This window comes from Enoplosus armatus, chromosome 9 (genome assembly GCF_043641665.1).
Source record: "Enoplosus armatus isolate fEnoArm2 chromosome 9, fEnoArm2.hap1, whole genome shotgun sequence".
NCBI lineage: Eukaryota > Metazoa > Chordata > Actinopteri > Centrarchiformes > Enoplosidae > Enoplosus > Enoplosus armatus.
The window spans coordinates 1564204-1581703 of NC_092188.1; the positions used below are offsets into that span (position 1 = coordinate 1564204).

General features: G+C 45.0%; 1 protein-coding gene across 1 annotated transcript in view; it reads left to right on the top strand.

Moving 5' to 3' along the window:
• LOC139290325 (neural-cadherin) overlaps window positions 1-17500 on the top strand; it is a 103540-nt gene that overhangs the window by 79270 nt on the left and 6770 nt on the right. Inside the window, exons 17-26 of the mRNA XM_070912066.1 lie at window positions 487-770; window positions 3652-4281; window positions 4442-5438; window positions 6388-6481; window positions 9037-9221; window positions 9630-9865; window positions 13139-13416; window positions 14195-14409; window positions 15930-16057; window positions 16852-16979. Coding sequence (XP_070768167.1) covers window positions 487-770; window positions 3652-4281; window positions 4442-5438; window positions 6388-6481; window positions 9037-9221; window positions 9630-9865; window positions 13139-13416; window positions 14195-14409; window positions 15930-16057; window positions 16852-16979 — 3175 coding nt within the window. The remainder of the gene's footprint in view (window positions 1-486; window positions 771-3651; window positions 4282-4441; window positions 5439-6387; window positions 6482-9036; window positions 9222-9629; window positions 9866-13138; window positions 13417-14194; window positions 14410-15929; window positions 16058-16851; window positions 16980-17500) is intronic.

The following is a 17500-nucleotide window of genomic DNA, read 5'->3' on the forward strand; positions in this document are numbered from 1 at the left end:
AAGTATTCCAAGATTCCAGCAACCTGAACTGAACAAACTGCTAAAAAGAGGCAGATGTTTTTATTTCTTAAGATAGAAAAGGTGAAATATTCGGGAGTAGGCTGCTAACATTTATCTTAAATTAACTGGTTCATCTATGAAGCTTCTTCTTCTTTTAATTAATCATTAATCATTTATGTTATAAAATGTCAAAAATACTGAGAAATGCCAGTCATTTAAAATTAGTCCAAATGTCCAGAAGCCAAAAGTAAAGCTGAGGACTCTTTTACTCTGTGAAGCCAAAAGTAAATAACTGTTTGTAATCAAAGCCGAGTTTCATTAATTCTGTCAATCAGTTCAACGCGGACATGAGTCTGGGTTTTTATTGGAAAGCAGCAATCACATCATCCTCCTCTTCATCTCCAGGTGTCAACATCCAGCTGATCCTTTAATCCGACACTGTAGAAAATATCAACAAATGACCTGATCTCCGCTTCCTCCCTCCAGGTGCCAACGCCAAGCTGCGCTACCAGATCACCTCAGGAAACACCATGGGCACCTTCGACGTGGAGCCCGAGGTGGGGACCATCTTCGTGGCTCAGCCGCTGGACTACGAGATGGAGCAGCGCTACGAGCTCCGGCTGGTCGCCTCCGACGGGAAGTGGGAGAACGAGACGTTGGTGGTGGTTCAGGTGGTCAATCGCAACGACGAGGCGCCCGTCTTCAGCCAGACCGAGTATCACGCCGCCGTGACCGAGGAGCTCACCCAGCTGCCTGTTTTCATCCTGGAGGTCAGTAATCGTGTTTGTATGGGTCTGATGATGATTAAAGGCTCCTTGAAGGAACCTTAGGGGACATTTGAAACTGGTTTTATCGCTCACCTCCATTTTGTTGGCTACTGAAGCTGAGGCAGCAAAACCACCTCGTTTTCCATGTGAGCCTTTAAAGTCTCACATGGAAAACAAAGTATTTTTAAAGAGAACATCTATTAGCTGTTAAAGGAACCACATCCTGGCTTTAATGTTCAGCCGTGGCAGTTAATATAACATTTTGAGCAGGTATAATACGAAATTAGGTATTCTTTCTCTATAACATATACTATATAAGGTTGTATTGTTCTGATCTGTCAATATTCAGCAAGTGGTAAAGAGAAGAGTCCCACTGACCAAAATGAATATTTTATTAAAAAAAACAAAATCCACTAGTTCCCAGTAAATTATAACATTTAGATCATAAACCTTATCAAGCTGTACGCAGACGATCAACAGTTTTCTCTCTGGTGTTGGTGGCAGAAACACATTTTTTTAACTGTTTTGAAGTGTTTTTCTTATTTGTTTGTTCAGACAAAAGAGAACAAATCAGTTATCGTCAGCCCATAAACGATCTTTTTTCATGTTCCCACAGGTATCACTGTTTTCAGTTCTTGTCATATTGAATGCTATGCTCTTCATCTGTTGATGATGATGGCGAACCAGCTTCACACCGGTTATCCAGAATCACTAATGTTAAGCTCTGTGTAGCCAAACAGAGCCAGTCTAAGTTGAACTTGTGATTCAGTTAACATATCCAGGCCGGACTCTTCCTGTCACCCAGTGCATGCTGGGATACGCTCCAGCCCCTCTGTGACCCTGCGCAGCATAAGCAGATGCAGACAGTGGATGGATGGATGTGTTGATAGCCACTATATGTTTTTGACTGTTGCGCTCAACGCTTTAAATACAAGCACTGATCAGATGTCCATCCAGTCCAGATGAAACTGTTTAAAATGTGAACATGAGAAAGTAGTACCTTCTGAACGCACCTTCACCGTGAAGGAGCTCGTTGTGAAAGTGTCAGTTTATATGAACAAGATGTGAAAATATATCAGGTTTAATACAGATAAATCTAATAGTATTGGTCACGCTGCAAACATAGAAGTGAATTAGCCTGGAGCGACACCTCAGCAGAGATCCAGTGTCCTCATGCTAACACATCACATATGTGTGACATTGTTTAACACAATACCAGCTGATAGAGGCACCCAGATTTTACATACCGAAAACCTCCTGACAGGAAGGGACCAGGATCTGAAAAGTTGCCTCAGAAAGTCAGAGTCAACCTCCTCCTTCTGTGGCTTTCATCTACCTTTCGTCACACCTATCTCTGGTAATTCACAGTAATATGCATGTGCTGCCGAGTTAAATCAGATTAAAAAGGTGGAAGTGCGTCGGAGAGGGCAGGAAAGTAATCCCCGTCAGAGAGGCATGTGTCACCGAGTCCTCAACCCGGGCCTGCTTCCCCTCGCCTGCTGGAATTGATTTGATATATACGCTCGGTTCCTCTCTAACTCTTTCAATAGTTTTTCCGGCGCTCGGCGCTCGGCCCCTCCCTGAACGCACGCCGCTTTGAGCCCCGTGTATAAATACAATTCAGCAGATAGTGAACGGAGGAGAAAATCCAATTTGAAATGAATATTTTTTGACTTCACCTGCGCGGCAGCCTCCTCTGTGGTGCTGCGACTGCTCATCTTCAATATTGTCTACCTGCATCACGTTGTCAGGGAATGCAAAGGGCCAACAGGGGGGAGGTGGCAGCGGGAGGGGGGGGAGAAAACTTCAAAGGCTTCTGTAAACAAACCCTCTGGTGAGAAAAGAGGAGAAGAAAGAGTAAAAGTGTACTTTTTTTCTTGCTTTTGTTGGCGTCTATTAACTTTTAATTGCACTGTGTGTCACGGTGACAGATGTGAGAGCTCGTGCTCTTGTCCCCCCCGTTCAGAGAGATAGCAGGAAGGCAGGTTAATTAAGCAAACAGGACAAAGCAACAGAGAAATGTTTATTCCTGTGATGCAGAGTCCCTGTGTGCGGGGGCAGCTGCTGCAATCAGCTCCCCGCCTCACGTCCTATTTGCTGGGCTTGACATTTGTACATAATGAAAAAGCAATTCAACTGTTTTGATAAGAAACACCTCAAAAAGCAATAGTTCCTTTCAAAGAGGAAGAACGTTATTCAACTGGAGTGAAAAGTCAATGTTGCTGCTTGTGACGGTCAGCGACCATGTTTCACTGCAGTATAATGAAATCCATTTTATTACCCGACACTGTGGTCTCAGTGTTTTGTGGGTGATTGTTTTCTACATATTGGTTGTTTTTAGAGTTAGAAAAGACTTTCAAAGGTAAACTATTCTGATGGGCATTGAGGTCTCGGTAAGCTTCAACTGAACTGGTTAGTAAGACGTGTCTCGACCACGCCTAAAGGCAAAAGTCTTTAATACCTTTTCTCAATGGCCGCACTCGAACGCAGGCCCTCTGGCTCCTGGACATGTAGAAAAATTGTGTGCTTAAGATGCTGTTGGACGATTCTTCCCGAAATAAATTCTATAGATGCCTAAGTGACTAAAATGTTTGAGCTCTCTCTGATCTGGATCAAGTTTTAAACCGTTCCAAAGTCATATGTCTTAACTTACAACCTCTTATATATCTTATATATTATATTTATACCTTAAATGTTGTATGTGTCCTATATATTCTGGAAGTCTGTTCCAGCATTATGGAAAATAATAATTATAAATGCTTTAATAAATGCCAGTCTTCCATTTTTAGTTTGGACCAGGAGGTCACGGGAGTCCATGTAGTACAAGAAATCAAAAACTCAACTATGTCTCATTTTGGATTTTTTCTTGTCTACACTTTTACAGGTGTCAGCCACAGATCCAGACCAGGAGGCCGACCAGACCGCCCTCCGCTACTCCCTCCATGGCCAGGGTGCCGGTGGCGAGTTCACCATTGATGAACGCACTGGAAGAATCTACGCCCAACGGCGCCTGGACCGCGAGGAGCGCCCAGCCTGGAGATTCCTCGTCCTCGCCACAGACGAGGGAGGGGCAGGACTCACAGGGTTTGCTGATGTGCTGTTAGAGGTCCGAGATGTCAACGACAACGCACCTTTCTTCCCGTGTCCGGCACTGGAAATAGATGGATGTTTTGTCGGCCAGGTGCCTGAAAATTCACCTGCCGACACCTCCGTCATGGAGATGCGCGCCATGGACCTCGACGACCCCAACGAGGGGAAGAACGCCATGCTGACCTACAGCATCATCAAGAATGTCCGAAATGAGATTAACCTCAACCTGTTCTCCATCAACTCCAGCACAGGCACCATCTACACGGTTCTACGTTCCCTGGACCGGGAGATGGAGGAGCGGTATCTGGTAGTGGTGGAGGCCAGGGATGGAGGGGGTTTGGCAGGAACAGGGACAGCCACGATCATGGTTTCAGATGTCAATGATCACCCACCCGTCTTCACTCAGAGGCTCTACACCACTCAGGTGAGTTCACCAAGACACTGCAAGTTTATTTGTGTTGGACCTTTTAACAACAAGGCAATTCAGAGGGCTTTACATAAGACATAAAAGTCTCCTGTCCAAAACACACCTTCTGTCAGCTCATAATGATAATAATGACACACTTCTGTTCTCCGGTGTTCAGGTGACAGAGGACCTGGAGGTGAACAGCGAGGTTCTCGTAGTTTCTGCCACAGACGGAGATGAGGGTGAGAACGCTGTGGTAACCTTCAGCATCGTTGGCGGTGACGAGGACAGGAAGTTCTTCATGGAGACAGACAAAGTGAACCGACGCGGTGTGATAAAACTCAAGAAGAAGGTTGACTTCGAGAAGCCCCATGAGAGGACTTTCAATCTGACCTTGAAGGCTGAAGACGCTGATTTCTTCAGCCTGGCCTACTGCCTGGTTCAGGTGGAAGACTCCAATGACCACGCCCCCGTATTTCTCCCTCAATTCTATGAGTCACCAGCCATGTCTGAAGATGTACCTGTGGGGACAATTGTAGCTCAGGTTACGGCTTCTGATCTAGACTCGGGCCAAAATGGACGCTTTTCTTACAGTATTTCAAAAGAGTCGGACCCCTACAGTCAGTTTCTGGTGGACCAGTCTGGTTGGGTGGTAGTGGCCGATTCTCTGGACAGGGAGAAAATCTCGCAGCACAGGATCATGGTCCTCGCCACTGACGCTGGGAGTCCAACCCTGACTGGCACTGCCATCGTCATGGTAACGGTACTCGACATTAACGACAATGGACCGGAGTTCGAGGTCCCCTATAAGCCCGTCGTTTGGGAGAACACGGCGGCACCCCAGGCAGTTCGAATGAACGAAACCTCCCTCCTCCTCCACGCCACCGACCGGGACACCTCCACCAATGGCGGACCGTTCTCCATACGGCTCCTCATGCTCACCTCAGATGCCACCAACTTTAATTTGACTGACTTTCGAAACGGCAGCGCGGCCATCACCGCCCTCCGGACCTTCGACCGCGAGCGGCAGAAGGAGTACCACCTCCCGATTCTCATGATTGACAGCGGCTCTCCTCCAATGAGCTCCACCAGCACGCTGACGGTCATCATTGGTGACAGAAATGACCACCCTCACTCACCAGGACACACCAACTTCATCGTCTACAGTTTTGAGGGTATGTTTTCAGTTTTTTGTTCTGATTCATGGCGAGAGAGATTTCTTTTCTAGTTTTTTGTGTCTTTACCTTCCTACCTTCCTAAACGGGCTTTACTGAGTGTCCTCGCACTGAGCATCAAAGTACAACCTACTACTCTCCACTCCACTGTAGAAGTTGCCTTGCCTAAGCTCTTCCCGATGGTAGTTGTAGACTGACAAAAGAACATTTGTCATTCATCGCACCAGATCAGAGTCCACCAGCTGGTCTGACGGATTCAAACTGGTGCCTTTCTGGTCATAGACGGGCTCCTCTAACCTTCAGGTCCCCCGTTGTCCCTCCCACCGCCTCCTTAGTGCTCTGCGCTTGTGTTGTTAAGACTGTACTTGTCACAGTCGACTGCTCGCAGCCTCCCGCTCCAGCCCACATCACTTATTTAGCGTTTTATACCATCTGTCAGCCTCCTGTAATTTGCTGGAAAAACTGAGGTTCTCTGTAATGTATTTTTAGTGGATTCCCTCTCCGGGGCCTTTCCACATGAAAGTACATTAACCCGCTAATACGAATCCATCACGTACCTCAACAACATGCCATGAAGCAAACAATTAACTCCAGCTTAAGTCCCAGGTTTGACGGGCACATAAACAGGAGCCATTTTTAAAAGGCAGCTGATTTCACAGCTAAAGAGATTACAGCGCTGTGTTCAGCTTTTTTTGGAAGAGGGGGGAAAACACTGTGCAAGCGATTCTAATGTGAGCACATCTTCCTGCTGTGCTGTCAAACCATGACCGTGCGTGCCAATTACACGTTGCCCGCTACCATATCTCCTTAAAGAAGCCTCCACTTTCTTTCCTTCACTCTTAATATTTGGGTTGTACCGCAGGGATCGCTTGTACTCAAAACTAATTCCTTTCAAAGCCAATGCATTCCTTGACTTTTTTTGTGTCTTTTACTTCCCACCTCCTGACAGGTATTCTCCCGACGACGGCGCTCGGACGAGTTCAATCTCCCGACCTTGATGACTGGAGTGAGAAGGTGTACCGGTTCGAAGGCAAACCATCCAGGTACTTTGATCTCATACGGCTGAGAGGTGACACGCAAAGAGAGAGTGATGGAGGTGAAGGCAGAGATGGAAAAGTAATAGTTAGTCATGTAGGTGTTGAGGTAAAGAGAGGTAGAGGGCTTTGAAGGCCACAAGGTAATAAAGTAGAGAGGCAGCAATGCGAAGAGAAGAAGACGTAGAGAGGTAGAAGCAGTAATATGAGAAAGAGGAAGTCGGGTAGACGACGAAGGAAAAAAGTGGTAAACAACGCAGAGGTAGATAATGAGGTGGAGAAGATAAGGAAGTGATGCTGTAGATGTAGATGGTGAGAAAGGGGTGCTGAGAGAGAAGTTAAATACAGAGAGAGGTAAAGAAAGGCTGGTGGGTCCTGCAGACATGTCAAGAGATAACAATGCAAAGAGAGGCAGAGAACGACAGAAGTAAAGAGGACGAGAGAGGAAGGTAACGAACGAGAGAGAATTAATTTAAACCTAAAATTTACCACACAAATGATACTGCAGCCCTGACAAACACTGAAATACACTGAAGGCTGCCTGGATCAGTGGGAAACCAACCCAATCATACATCCAGAAATCTAAAACTTCACGGCCTGCATTGGGCCTTTGAGGAATGCAACATGTTGCAGAGGTCAATGCATCAAACTGCAAAAACACATGCGTCCTTGCTTGCTTAGGTTTTGAGATATCTGTCTCTGAGATTTCCACCACAAACTCAGGTTTAATCCCTGTGGAGTTTACTGACACTCACGCTGCCATTTGGACCATCTATACTATAAACGTACACACTCCTTTTGGGCACATTGTTAGTAGTTTTGGATAAAAGCATCCAGAGAGTGGCAGATGTAAAGCTGTGTTAGGATGTGTTGGAGGTAAAGCAGAAAAGATTCCCTCTTAAAGTGTCCCCTCTCATGTGACACACAGCAAGAGACGCATGAAGAAGAAGAGAGAAAAGAAAAGAGCAGCACAAGAACTGACAGATTTAAAATAGAGAGGGAGAGACAGTACAAAGGTGCGGAGCGACGAAGAGGAGAAAGGAAAATTGGGACAGAGAAACAGGCAGTTTGAAGGGGGAAACAAAGAAAGAGTGAGAGAGAATGAAAGGGCAGAGGACGGGGAGGAGAGAGAGATAGAAAAGGGGATCTGACTTGTCAGGAACAGTGCTATTAATACTTCATAACCAGCGGTATTGAAAATTCCCAGTGAAGCGCGGCGAGGGCGCGCTCGTTTTGTTTGATGAGGCGAGGCTTCATGCGGGCGCGTTGAAAGGAGAGCCTGATTGCTCGCTGCCACCTTCTCTTCTAACGAGATACCTGTAAGGAGGGACGACGCCAGACGACAAGAAACGGCGGAGAACAAAGGAACCGCTAGAGAATTACCATAGATACTCCTGAACCGCCGCCCCTCGTCACTCCAGCCCGCACATAGCAATTTGTTCACAGTATGGATCAGGTTTAGGGTGCATGTTATTTACATATAGAAGTGATAAAAACTGGAGGAAAAATAGGAAACAGAGCGATGTGTTCAGGTGAGGTGAAACAGCCCCAGCGGACCAGTAACAACATGTCACCTCGCGGGAAATCAACAGGCAGCATGTTAGATATAAAGAGGGGAAGATATCGGCTTCCGGCCCCTGCAGACAGTCATTTGTTTGGAATTGATCTGCACATGATATCTTCTCATTTGTTTCCTTCAGTGAAGTGCTGTGTCGCAGCGTTTGAAATCTTTAAAGTGTGACACAGATCCCAGGAGAAGGCACGTAGCAGTGCTGCAGGTTCAATCCCGGATGCATTTTGGCCTCGATTCAGTCGCAGTTAATTAATCCGTCTGGTCTGAGCTCTGAAGGTCGCCGCGGTGTAAGGAGGTTAAACAGTTACACCAGCCCGATGGCACATATTCAGGACCAGGTTTGGACCCGGGCCACAGCGCCTGGGATCGAGTCTCCGGTGCAGCAGAGCAGAGAGCGCCAAAGCTCTCCAGATCAAGAACCCCCCACATGGATCCGTGTCCAACCACAGACCCCCATCTGGTCAGAGTTTGATCTGAGGAATCCCATCTGAGGAAGACTTTACTCAGATTAAAGATCACGTGGAAAAACAGATGAAGAGGAGCATCAGGCTCGACTTCGTTTCATCCGCACATATCATACTGACATTTTCTACCAATTAACCCTTTGCGTTTTGATGTTGTTCCATTCAGGTTGCTCCACTTTACCTTTGATATTATTAAGGGCTCAGCAAGAAAACACAAAAAGGGAATTTTGTACTAAAAGGATCTGAAAGAAATCCTCAAGATTTGGCTTTAAATCATTAACATGCATCCACTGGCTTCATGAAATGCAAATAATGTTGTTTTGAAAAATACAGATGCAAGTGACCTAAAACACATCACACAGACGTGCAAAATATGCAAACAGGCCAACATACATACACATACAGTCCACAACACGGCTACGTGATGAGGAAGCAGCAAATCAGGAACAATTATGGACAAATGATGTAATTTAAAACCTGTAACATAAAACATCTGAAGCAACTCTCCCTCCCTGTCTGTCTCTCAGGTTGTTCAGTCTGAACCAGAGCTCAGGTCAGCTCAGTATCAGGGAGGGGGCTCCTCCAGGCTCGTACCGCCTGCAGGTACGCGTGTCGGACCACACCTGGCCCGACGTCACCTCCACCGCTCAGGTGGAGGTCAGGGAGCTGCAGCAGGCCGCCCTGCATAACGCCGCCTCCATCCGCATGAGCAGTGAGTCCCACAGTGATGATGATGATGATGATGATGGAAGTTTTTGAAACACACTGACACAAGTTGCACACATGCATGCCCCAGTTGTTGCCATGGTAACTGTAATTGAAGGGGAGTGATGTTGCATGTCCCCGAGTGCCGCCGGGTCCCGGTTTCAGGGCTGTCAGCTCCCCCAGGCTCCATCAGCACGAACAGACAGAGAGGCATGATGGGAAATAACTCCCCGTTCTTCTTCTCCTGTCTTTTCTTGTCTTGTCTCTTTTCAGAATGTGTTTGTTTTTCTCTTCTCCTCATTTTTCTTCCTTTCTGTCTTCTTTCCATTTATCCCGTAGTGTTGTGTCTCTATCTGTCCATGTTGCTGCCGAAGGTTTCTCAATAAATCTGTCGACCCTCCGTCTCTCCTTGCAGACCTGACCGTGGAGGAATTCTTCAGCAGTCGTGGACGTGAGGAGAGTCGGTTCTCCCGTCTGGGTCGAATGTTGGCTGAACTCCTGCAGACTTTGCCGGAAAATGTCCAGATCTTCTCTGCGGGCGACGGCGGCCAGCGTGGAGAGAAGGCGCTCAACGTTTGGTTCGCCGCTCACGGCTCGCCGTACTACAAGGCAGAGAAGCTGCACGGCTACGTGGCAGCAAACAAAGCCAAGGTGAGGAGAGAGTTACAGCCTGAAAAGGCTCTTTAAATGTTTTGAATATAGTGATTAGTTTTTCAACATGTACTGCAGGGTTTCTCTAATGAATGAATCTTAAACTCTGCTGGTGTCCTTGGTGGTTCAGTCATAACACATTGTTCAAGCCCACAGAACTTCATTTATTTATTACTATTTTAAATTCTCGTGGACATCACAAGGTTATTAATGACAGATTCTGCATCTAGACTATACAGTGATATATAAAAAAAAGTCTTGGATTTTAAAGTATCATATTGAATATATATATATATATATATATATATATATATATATACGTCATATATAAGTATATGTGTGTGAAACAGAGTAGTAATGTTTTCTGGATATATTTTAAGAGGTTAAAAACATCTACTAGTCTGTCTTTAATTTAGCACAAATAATATTCTGTCACTCTTTAAAAAGTGCACAAGTTCAAATTAAACTCAGGTGCTAAAACCTACAGATGCTGAACAGCGAGTTTTAACCGACCAATCGTAATTTCTGTTCTATGTGACGAAGAAAGCTTACTGACTGCCTCTAGATCAGCTTCTCTGTCTCCCAAAACACTTGGAACGTTCCTGCACATGTGGAGAAGAGTGGACAGGAGTTCAGGACAAACTGTAAGAGGCAGAGTGACGAGTGACGGCAGAGATGGCTGCACACTGAAAGGGTTAATGATACATTAATTACACATCAATTAAACATCACATTCACACATTCATACAGCGGCCACGCAGAGACACTTACCACACGCTGTAAACCATTTAACGCTCCGTCTCACATGCGTATGAACACACACTAGAGAGGTTAGATACTCACACGTCACTCCAGCAAGTGGCGCTCATACGATACACTCACTGTGTACATGTATATGAATATTTCAGAGCCATTAAAAGCACGAGAGCAGCTGCTGACCTGAGGTCAGTACTGTGAGAGGCAGGAAGGTGACGACAGTCAGTGAACCGTGTAAACACACGTTACACACACACACACACACACAACTGAGCAAGAAATACTCAAATATCCAGCGGTGGAAGAAGTACTCTATATAACTATATATCTACATACCACAGTGTACAAATACTCTTACTCAGTAAAAGTAGGGAAGAATAGCATCAAAATGTACTTTAAGTCCCAAAAGTAAAAGTACTCATCATGCAGAGTAATATATATTATATTATTGGTGTTCATCACTTTAATGTTGCAGCTGGTGAAGGTGGAGATAATTGTATTTCCTTCAGAGACAGAATGGTAGTTTGTGAATTTCCCCACTGGGGATCAATAAAGTCTTGTCTTAGTCTTAATTTGTGTGTTTGTTAATTATATTTTGTATTATTAATCTGAATCTGCAAAGTAACGAAGTTATCAAATAAATGTAGTGGAGTGAAACGTGCAATATTTGCCTCTGAATTGTAGAGTAGTCGAAGTATAAAGTGGAAGAAAATGGAAATAGTACCTCAGAATTGTAGTAAATATACTTAATTCTTCTCTCAACCACTGCAAAGATCTAAACTCTCAGCTGATTCGGGATAATGAACAAGAGAAGGAAAAAGAAACACAGCAAAACAAAAAACATGCTGATATAAGTTATACAGATTATTTAATAAATTACTGACTAAGCGATGAATGTAGCGACTGTAAAAATATTAAAGTTGTTAACACTTAACTTTAACTGTTGTCATCGTTTTCCTTACAATCCTCTTTTAATTCCATTTTGCATCCGTTTCCAGGTTAAGGCAACATGAACCCTTTCACACATAAAATCAACGCTTAAACACTGCAAATGAGAGCAGTTATTGTAAATAAAGTGATTATTGTAGCCAGAAGGTCACAGGTTCAGCTCCTGAACCTGTGACCTTCAGGTGTCAGGACCGGTTCAGTGCAGCACATCTCAAACTCAGCTTATTTAAAAAAACACTGAAAACCCATGAAAACGACCATCACAACAATAGAGAGCATTGAGTATAAATACCAGTACAAAGCACGCAGTATGATTAAAAATAACCTGAACATCAAATGCCGCAGAAGAAAAGTGCGTCTTTAATTATCTCAGGTTAAAAGGAAAAAGTATGGTGGCTGATTTAGAACAAGAATGTCAGATAAATACAAAGTCGGCACAAAAAAAAAAAGGGAAGATGTTGAAACTGGCTGAGGAGCCAAAGACTGAAGCCCTGCCTGGGGAGTGTAAGTCACTGTGGATAAGAGTGTCAGCTGAATAACTAAACTCCAAAAAAAGAAATACACACAGTTGGAGAGAGACAGGAAACCCTGAGGGACTCTGATGAAAACCTCTCACCCATAAAGACAAAACGAGAGAAAAGAATCAACATGACAAGCAGGGAAACGGGTGAATTTGGCAACGGAAAGCGAATGACAGCAAAACTTTAACGGGAGGGGGGAAATGACAGAACATTAACTGATGCAGGTCGACATTAGATCAAAGACAGCTGCTGTCAAAATCTCTAATTATGTTATGTTTTAGTTCCACTTAGTTTATTTAATATTCAACCGGGATTTTAATTGTAGTTTTATGTTAGTAGCTATTAGCATCCTGCTGGCTTCAATTAGTCTATTTCTTTTTGGGGGTTAATTAGTTTCATGCTACTTTTCTTGATTTTAGTGTCAGCTTGTATGTTATTTAGAGTTTATCCCTATTTCTATTTTCAGTTTGCTGATTTTTTTGCAGTTTAACACTATTTTTCAGGTCAAGTTAGTCTTGTACTCGTTTTAGATTACTGCTAGTTTCCTTTCCTGTTACCAATAGCTTAGTTAGCTTCATGCTAGTCTTAGTTTAATGCTAGGTTTAGTTTGGTTACCTTCATACTAGTTTTAGTGCCAGGTTTGATTTTAGTTACTTTCATCTTTAAGTTTCATTCTGGGTTTAGTTTTAGTTTCATACTTTTAGTTAGTCTGATTTTCAAGCTAGTTTTAGGTTTTGGTTAGCTGCATGTTAGTCTTAGTTCCAGTCCCTTCGTGGTATTTTTAGTCCTGGTTTCAGTTCAGTTAGTTTCATACTAGATTCCTGCTAGTTTTTGTTTCATCGACTTTCCTTTTAGCTTCAGGCTAGTTTTAGTTTGGTTAGCTTCATGCTAACAGTTAGTTTCAGCTAGTTTTATCCTAGCTATACTTTCATTAGTTAGGTATTTACTAGTTTCAGTTTGACATAGAAGCATTTTTATCAAATCTTTTGCTTTCTAAGGTAACCTACATGTTTGTTCTGTCTATCATCTCTTGTTCCCCCCCCTGCAGTTGGAGGCCATGTTGGGCGTGTCCATCTCTCAGGTGGGCGTTGACGACTGTCCCTTCACAGACTGCAGTCAGTCTGGCGGCTGCAGCAACGAGGTTTCATTCAGCCAGGCCCCGGTGGCTCTCAGCACCGGTAACGCCTCTCTGGTGTCGCTGTCGGCCTCGTCGACGGCGCGATGCGGCTGCCGGGGCCGAGAGGCCGTCCACCTGTCCTGCTCCGCCTACCCCACCAACCCCTGCCTCAACGGGGGCACCTGCCAGGACGGACCTCTGGGATACAGGTAGGTGCAGGGAGGGGTCTGAGGAAGCTTCTGGAACAGGTTCAGTCTCGGTCTGTTGTTCATCATAATATTCCACCAATGGATGAGCTTCTTCCAGTAAAATTATCTATATTAGTATACGGACATTACAAACACATGTGACTGTCAATAAAAGATTATATATAATATATATATATATTTTCTTTCTTTATAATGAGAGAACATCACGGTGAATCCTCTTTGTTGTCCTTCTTTTCTCTGCAGCAGCTCTTTGTTTCCATAGTTTTCACTGTTGACAAGAAGTCTGCTGATTCCAGTCTGAACTGCTGGCATCACCAGAGACTTCCCATTAGTTCACTGCTTATTAATTCTGTCAAACAGTTTGAAGATTTAATAAGAGAGAGCATAGATTTCTCCTGGAGGTCTAACCCTCCAAAGCCTCGTTTTCAGCTTCACGTACAGCAGCTGACTTTGAATTGTCACATCATTTTAATGATTTAAATATCGATTGCAGCATCTCAGCTGCTAAATCAGATGGGTCTCCCTCCTTCACTCTCTTTTCTCTTTCTTCCGCCCTCAAAAAATCCTATTAACACAAATATACGCTACAGTTTAACCGTGTTTCTGTCTGTCTGTCTCTCTCAGGTCATTGTAGTTCATGGAAACTGAGATAGTGTTATAGAGTTTTAGATGGTGACCAGGGCCAAAGCTACCACTGACATTGGTTGATTGATTGTGGAGGAAGCTTCCACCAGCAGGGTTCTAACTGGTTATAAAATAAACTCTCTCTGTCTCTCAGGTGTAAGTGTCCTCCCATGTTCGACGGGCCGGAGTGCCAGCAGACCAAACACAGCTTCGGCGGCCAGGGCTACGCCTGGTTCCCTCCCATCATGCCTTGCTTCCAGAGCCACATCTCCCTGGAGTTCCTGGCTGAGTCGGCAAATGGGCTGCTCCTCTACAACGGGCCGCTCGGCCCCGCCCACTCCGGGGAGCAGGAGGACTTCATCGCCGTCGGTGAGTGTACTGCTGGGGTGCCTGTGTGCAAAGGTCATTACGTACATAAGATATTCTTTATTTTAAAAGCATTAAGAAAGGCACTTACCTGTCATTGGTTCAGGTGTCTCTGCCTCTCTGTTCATGAACGCTTTGTGTTCACAGTATTTCCAGTACTGTATAACATCAACAGTGAATCAAAGAACCAGGCCTTTGTTCTGGAGCTAAAAACAGAAGTTCTCCACACACACCAGCAGAAGAAAGACCAGAATGCAATGCAACAAAGGCGACATGCAGTTTGCTTGTTCAACTGTCCAGATATCAGTATAATGCAACAGGCTGTAATTCTTGGACATGTCGGGAGTCACAAGTAAACTAGAGGCTGCAGCGTTCATCACCGACACAGTAGGAAAGGTCCCGGCGGCTCTCGGCACCAGTAAGGCCTCTGTGGTGTCGCTGTCGGCCTCATCGACAGCACGAGAGGCGGATACAATACGAAAGTGCTGGACAGAACCAACAGCATCCTGATGATTTAGTCACTCTTGGAGTCTAACTAAAAGGCCAGGCCATTCAGTCTGCATGAATATCTGCAGCAACTTGAATCTGAACCACTGTTGAGTCTTCTATTAGAGGTCTTTACAGGTCTAGAAGGGACCAGTCAAAGGAGGACAGTCGAAACTGGTCCGTAAAGACCAGAGGAACTGGAACTTCTGGTCTGGTCTTGTCTGGTTTACTGGACCTGCGAAGGCCTCTAACTTGAATATTGAACCCACATTTCATGAAAACTTGAGAGGTTGTGGTCTCAGCGTCCTGCTCTGTACCAAAACAAGCGTTGGCCGAATGAAAAGAAACAGCGACGAGTGACCACAGAAACACGAAGAAGACACGCGTGATGAGGTTTTTTCTCGTATGATGGAAAAGCTCAGTTTGAAACGCGGCATCTCTTTGCTAAAAGTTGAAACATTATTTTGAACTTCTGAGCGCTCTAACAAACATGCTAATCTCACAGCGCTGGTGGGAAAACGCTCGTCCTTTTCACACAGCACAAAGAGTGAATCCGTGCGGCGCCGTAAAGACAGTTTCTCAGCGGACGGAGAGCTTCATAAACTCTAATGTCAGCTCCCGGCGGTCCTGATGTGGCGTTAGCGGATTAGCCTGCAGATGGCCTTTCAAATTCCTCTTGCATAATCTTGTGGCATTAAAGTTATGTAATTATTGAACCCGGTCGGTCGCTGCGAGCGTCCGGGGAGCGGAAAATCAAAGATGGCTGCAGTATTGATCTGCTGTGAAGTGTTTTTCACTCACATGTTTGATAACATGGCTGTGAGGTTGATCAGGTCACGCTCACACAAACACACACATGTGACACACAGAGAATTGTCTGAGTGGATTCCTGCAGCTGTTGATGGGATGCAGCAGCTCATGTCGGGGCTCAAGAGATGAAAATAACATTAACAAAGCAGAAGGAAACATCATGTTTAGGTCAAGGTTTCACTGTGAGCGGGAAAATACCAAACTAAGAATCTCGTCCTCCCATCCAGAGTTGAGGAACGGGGTTCCAGCTCTGAGTATAAACCACGGATCAGGAACGCTGACCCTGCAGCTGCCACCTAAATCCACCGTCACCGACCGGCGCTGGCATCGTCTCGACATCATCAGCGACGGGAAGGTAGGACAGACGGAGGGATGGATGATAATGTGTTGGCTTTGTCTTCCAGTTGTTGATGTTTTACCTGATGATGCAATAAGTTATAATATATAAACTTTGAGCACATGTGGAGACCTGTCACTTTATTTGATGCAGTGAAGAAGTTTCCTATTTTATACGCAGGTCAGTTTTTAACAGTTGAATGAGTTCATGAGGACAATAAAGTGTAGAGAAGAAGACTGACCACAGGAAACAAAGTGTAGAGAAGAAGACTGACCACAGGAAACAAAGTGTAGAGAAGAAGACTGACCACAGGAAACAAAGTGTAGAGAAGAAGACTGACCAGGAGTGTAGAGAAGAAGACTGACCACAGGAAACAAAGTGTAGAGAAGAAGACTGACCACAGGAAACAAAGTGTAGAGAAGAAGACTGACCACAGGAAACAAAGTGTAGAGAAGAAGACTGACCACAGGAAATAAAGTGTAGAGAAGAAGACTGACCACAGGAAACAAAGTGTAGAGAAGAAGACTGACCACAGGAAATAAAGTGTAGAGAAGAAGACTGACCACAGGAAACAAAGTGTAGAGAAGAAGACTGACCACAGGAAATAAAGTGTAGAGAAGAAGACTGACCACAGGAAACAAAGTGTAGAGAAGAAGACTGACCACAGGAAACAAAGTGTAGAGAAGAAGACTGACCACAGGAAAGAAGACACCGAAGGAGAAAACCAGGATAAAGATGGACAGCAGGAGGCGGCCTTCACTCTGTGAGACCATGATCAATGAAGCTGTGTGTGTCTCGTTCTCTGTGTTCAGGCCGTGCAGCTGATCCTGGACCAGTGTGGGGGGGTGTCGGTGAATGAGTTGGAGGGAGTCGGGGGGGACGCTCAGGAGATGGACGAGTCCGGCTGCAGAGCTGCAGGAGAGACGCCAGGAAACCAGAGGTCAGGACCAGACTGGAGACACAGGAGATCCACATCACTCTAAATCTGAATTTATAAACTCCTCTCCTCCTCCTCCATCTCTAATTATCTTACCTCTCCTCCTCCTCCTCCTCCTCCTCCATCTCTAATTATCTTACCTCTCCTCCTCCTCCTCCTCCATCTCTAATTATCTTACCTCTCCTCCTCCTCCTCCATCTCTAATTATCTTACCTCTCCTCCTCCTTCTCCTCCATCTCTAATTATCTTACCTCTCCTCCTCCTCCATCTCTAATTATCTTACCTCTCCTCCTCCTCCATCTCTAATTATCTTACCTCTCCTCCTCCTCCTCCTCCATCTCTAATTATCTTACCTCTCCTCCTCCTCCTCCTCCATCTCTAATTATCTTACCTCTCCTCCTCCTCCTCCTCCTCCTCCATCTCTAATTATCTTACCTCTCCTCCTCCTCCTCCTCCATCTCTAATTATCTTACCTCTCCTCCTCCTCCTCCATCTCTAATTATCTTACCTCTCCTCCTCCTTCT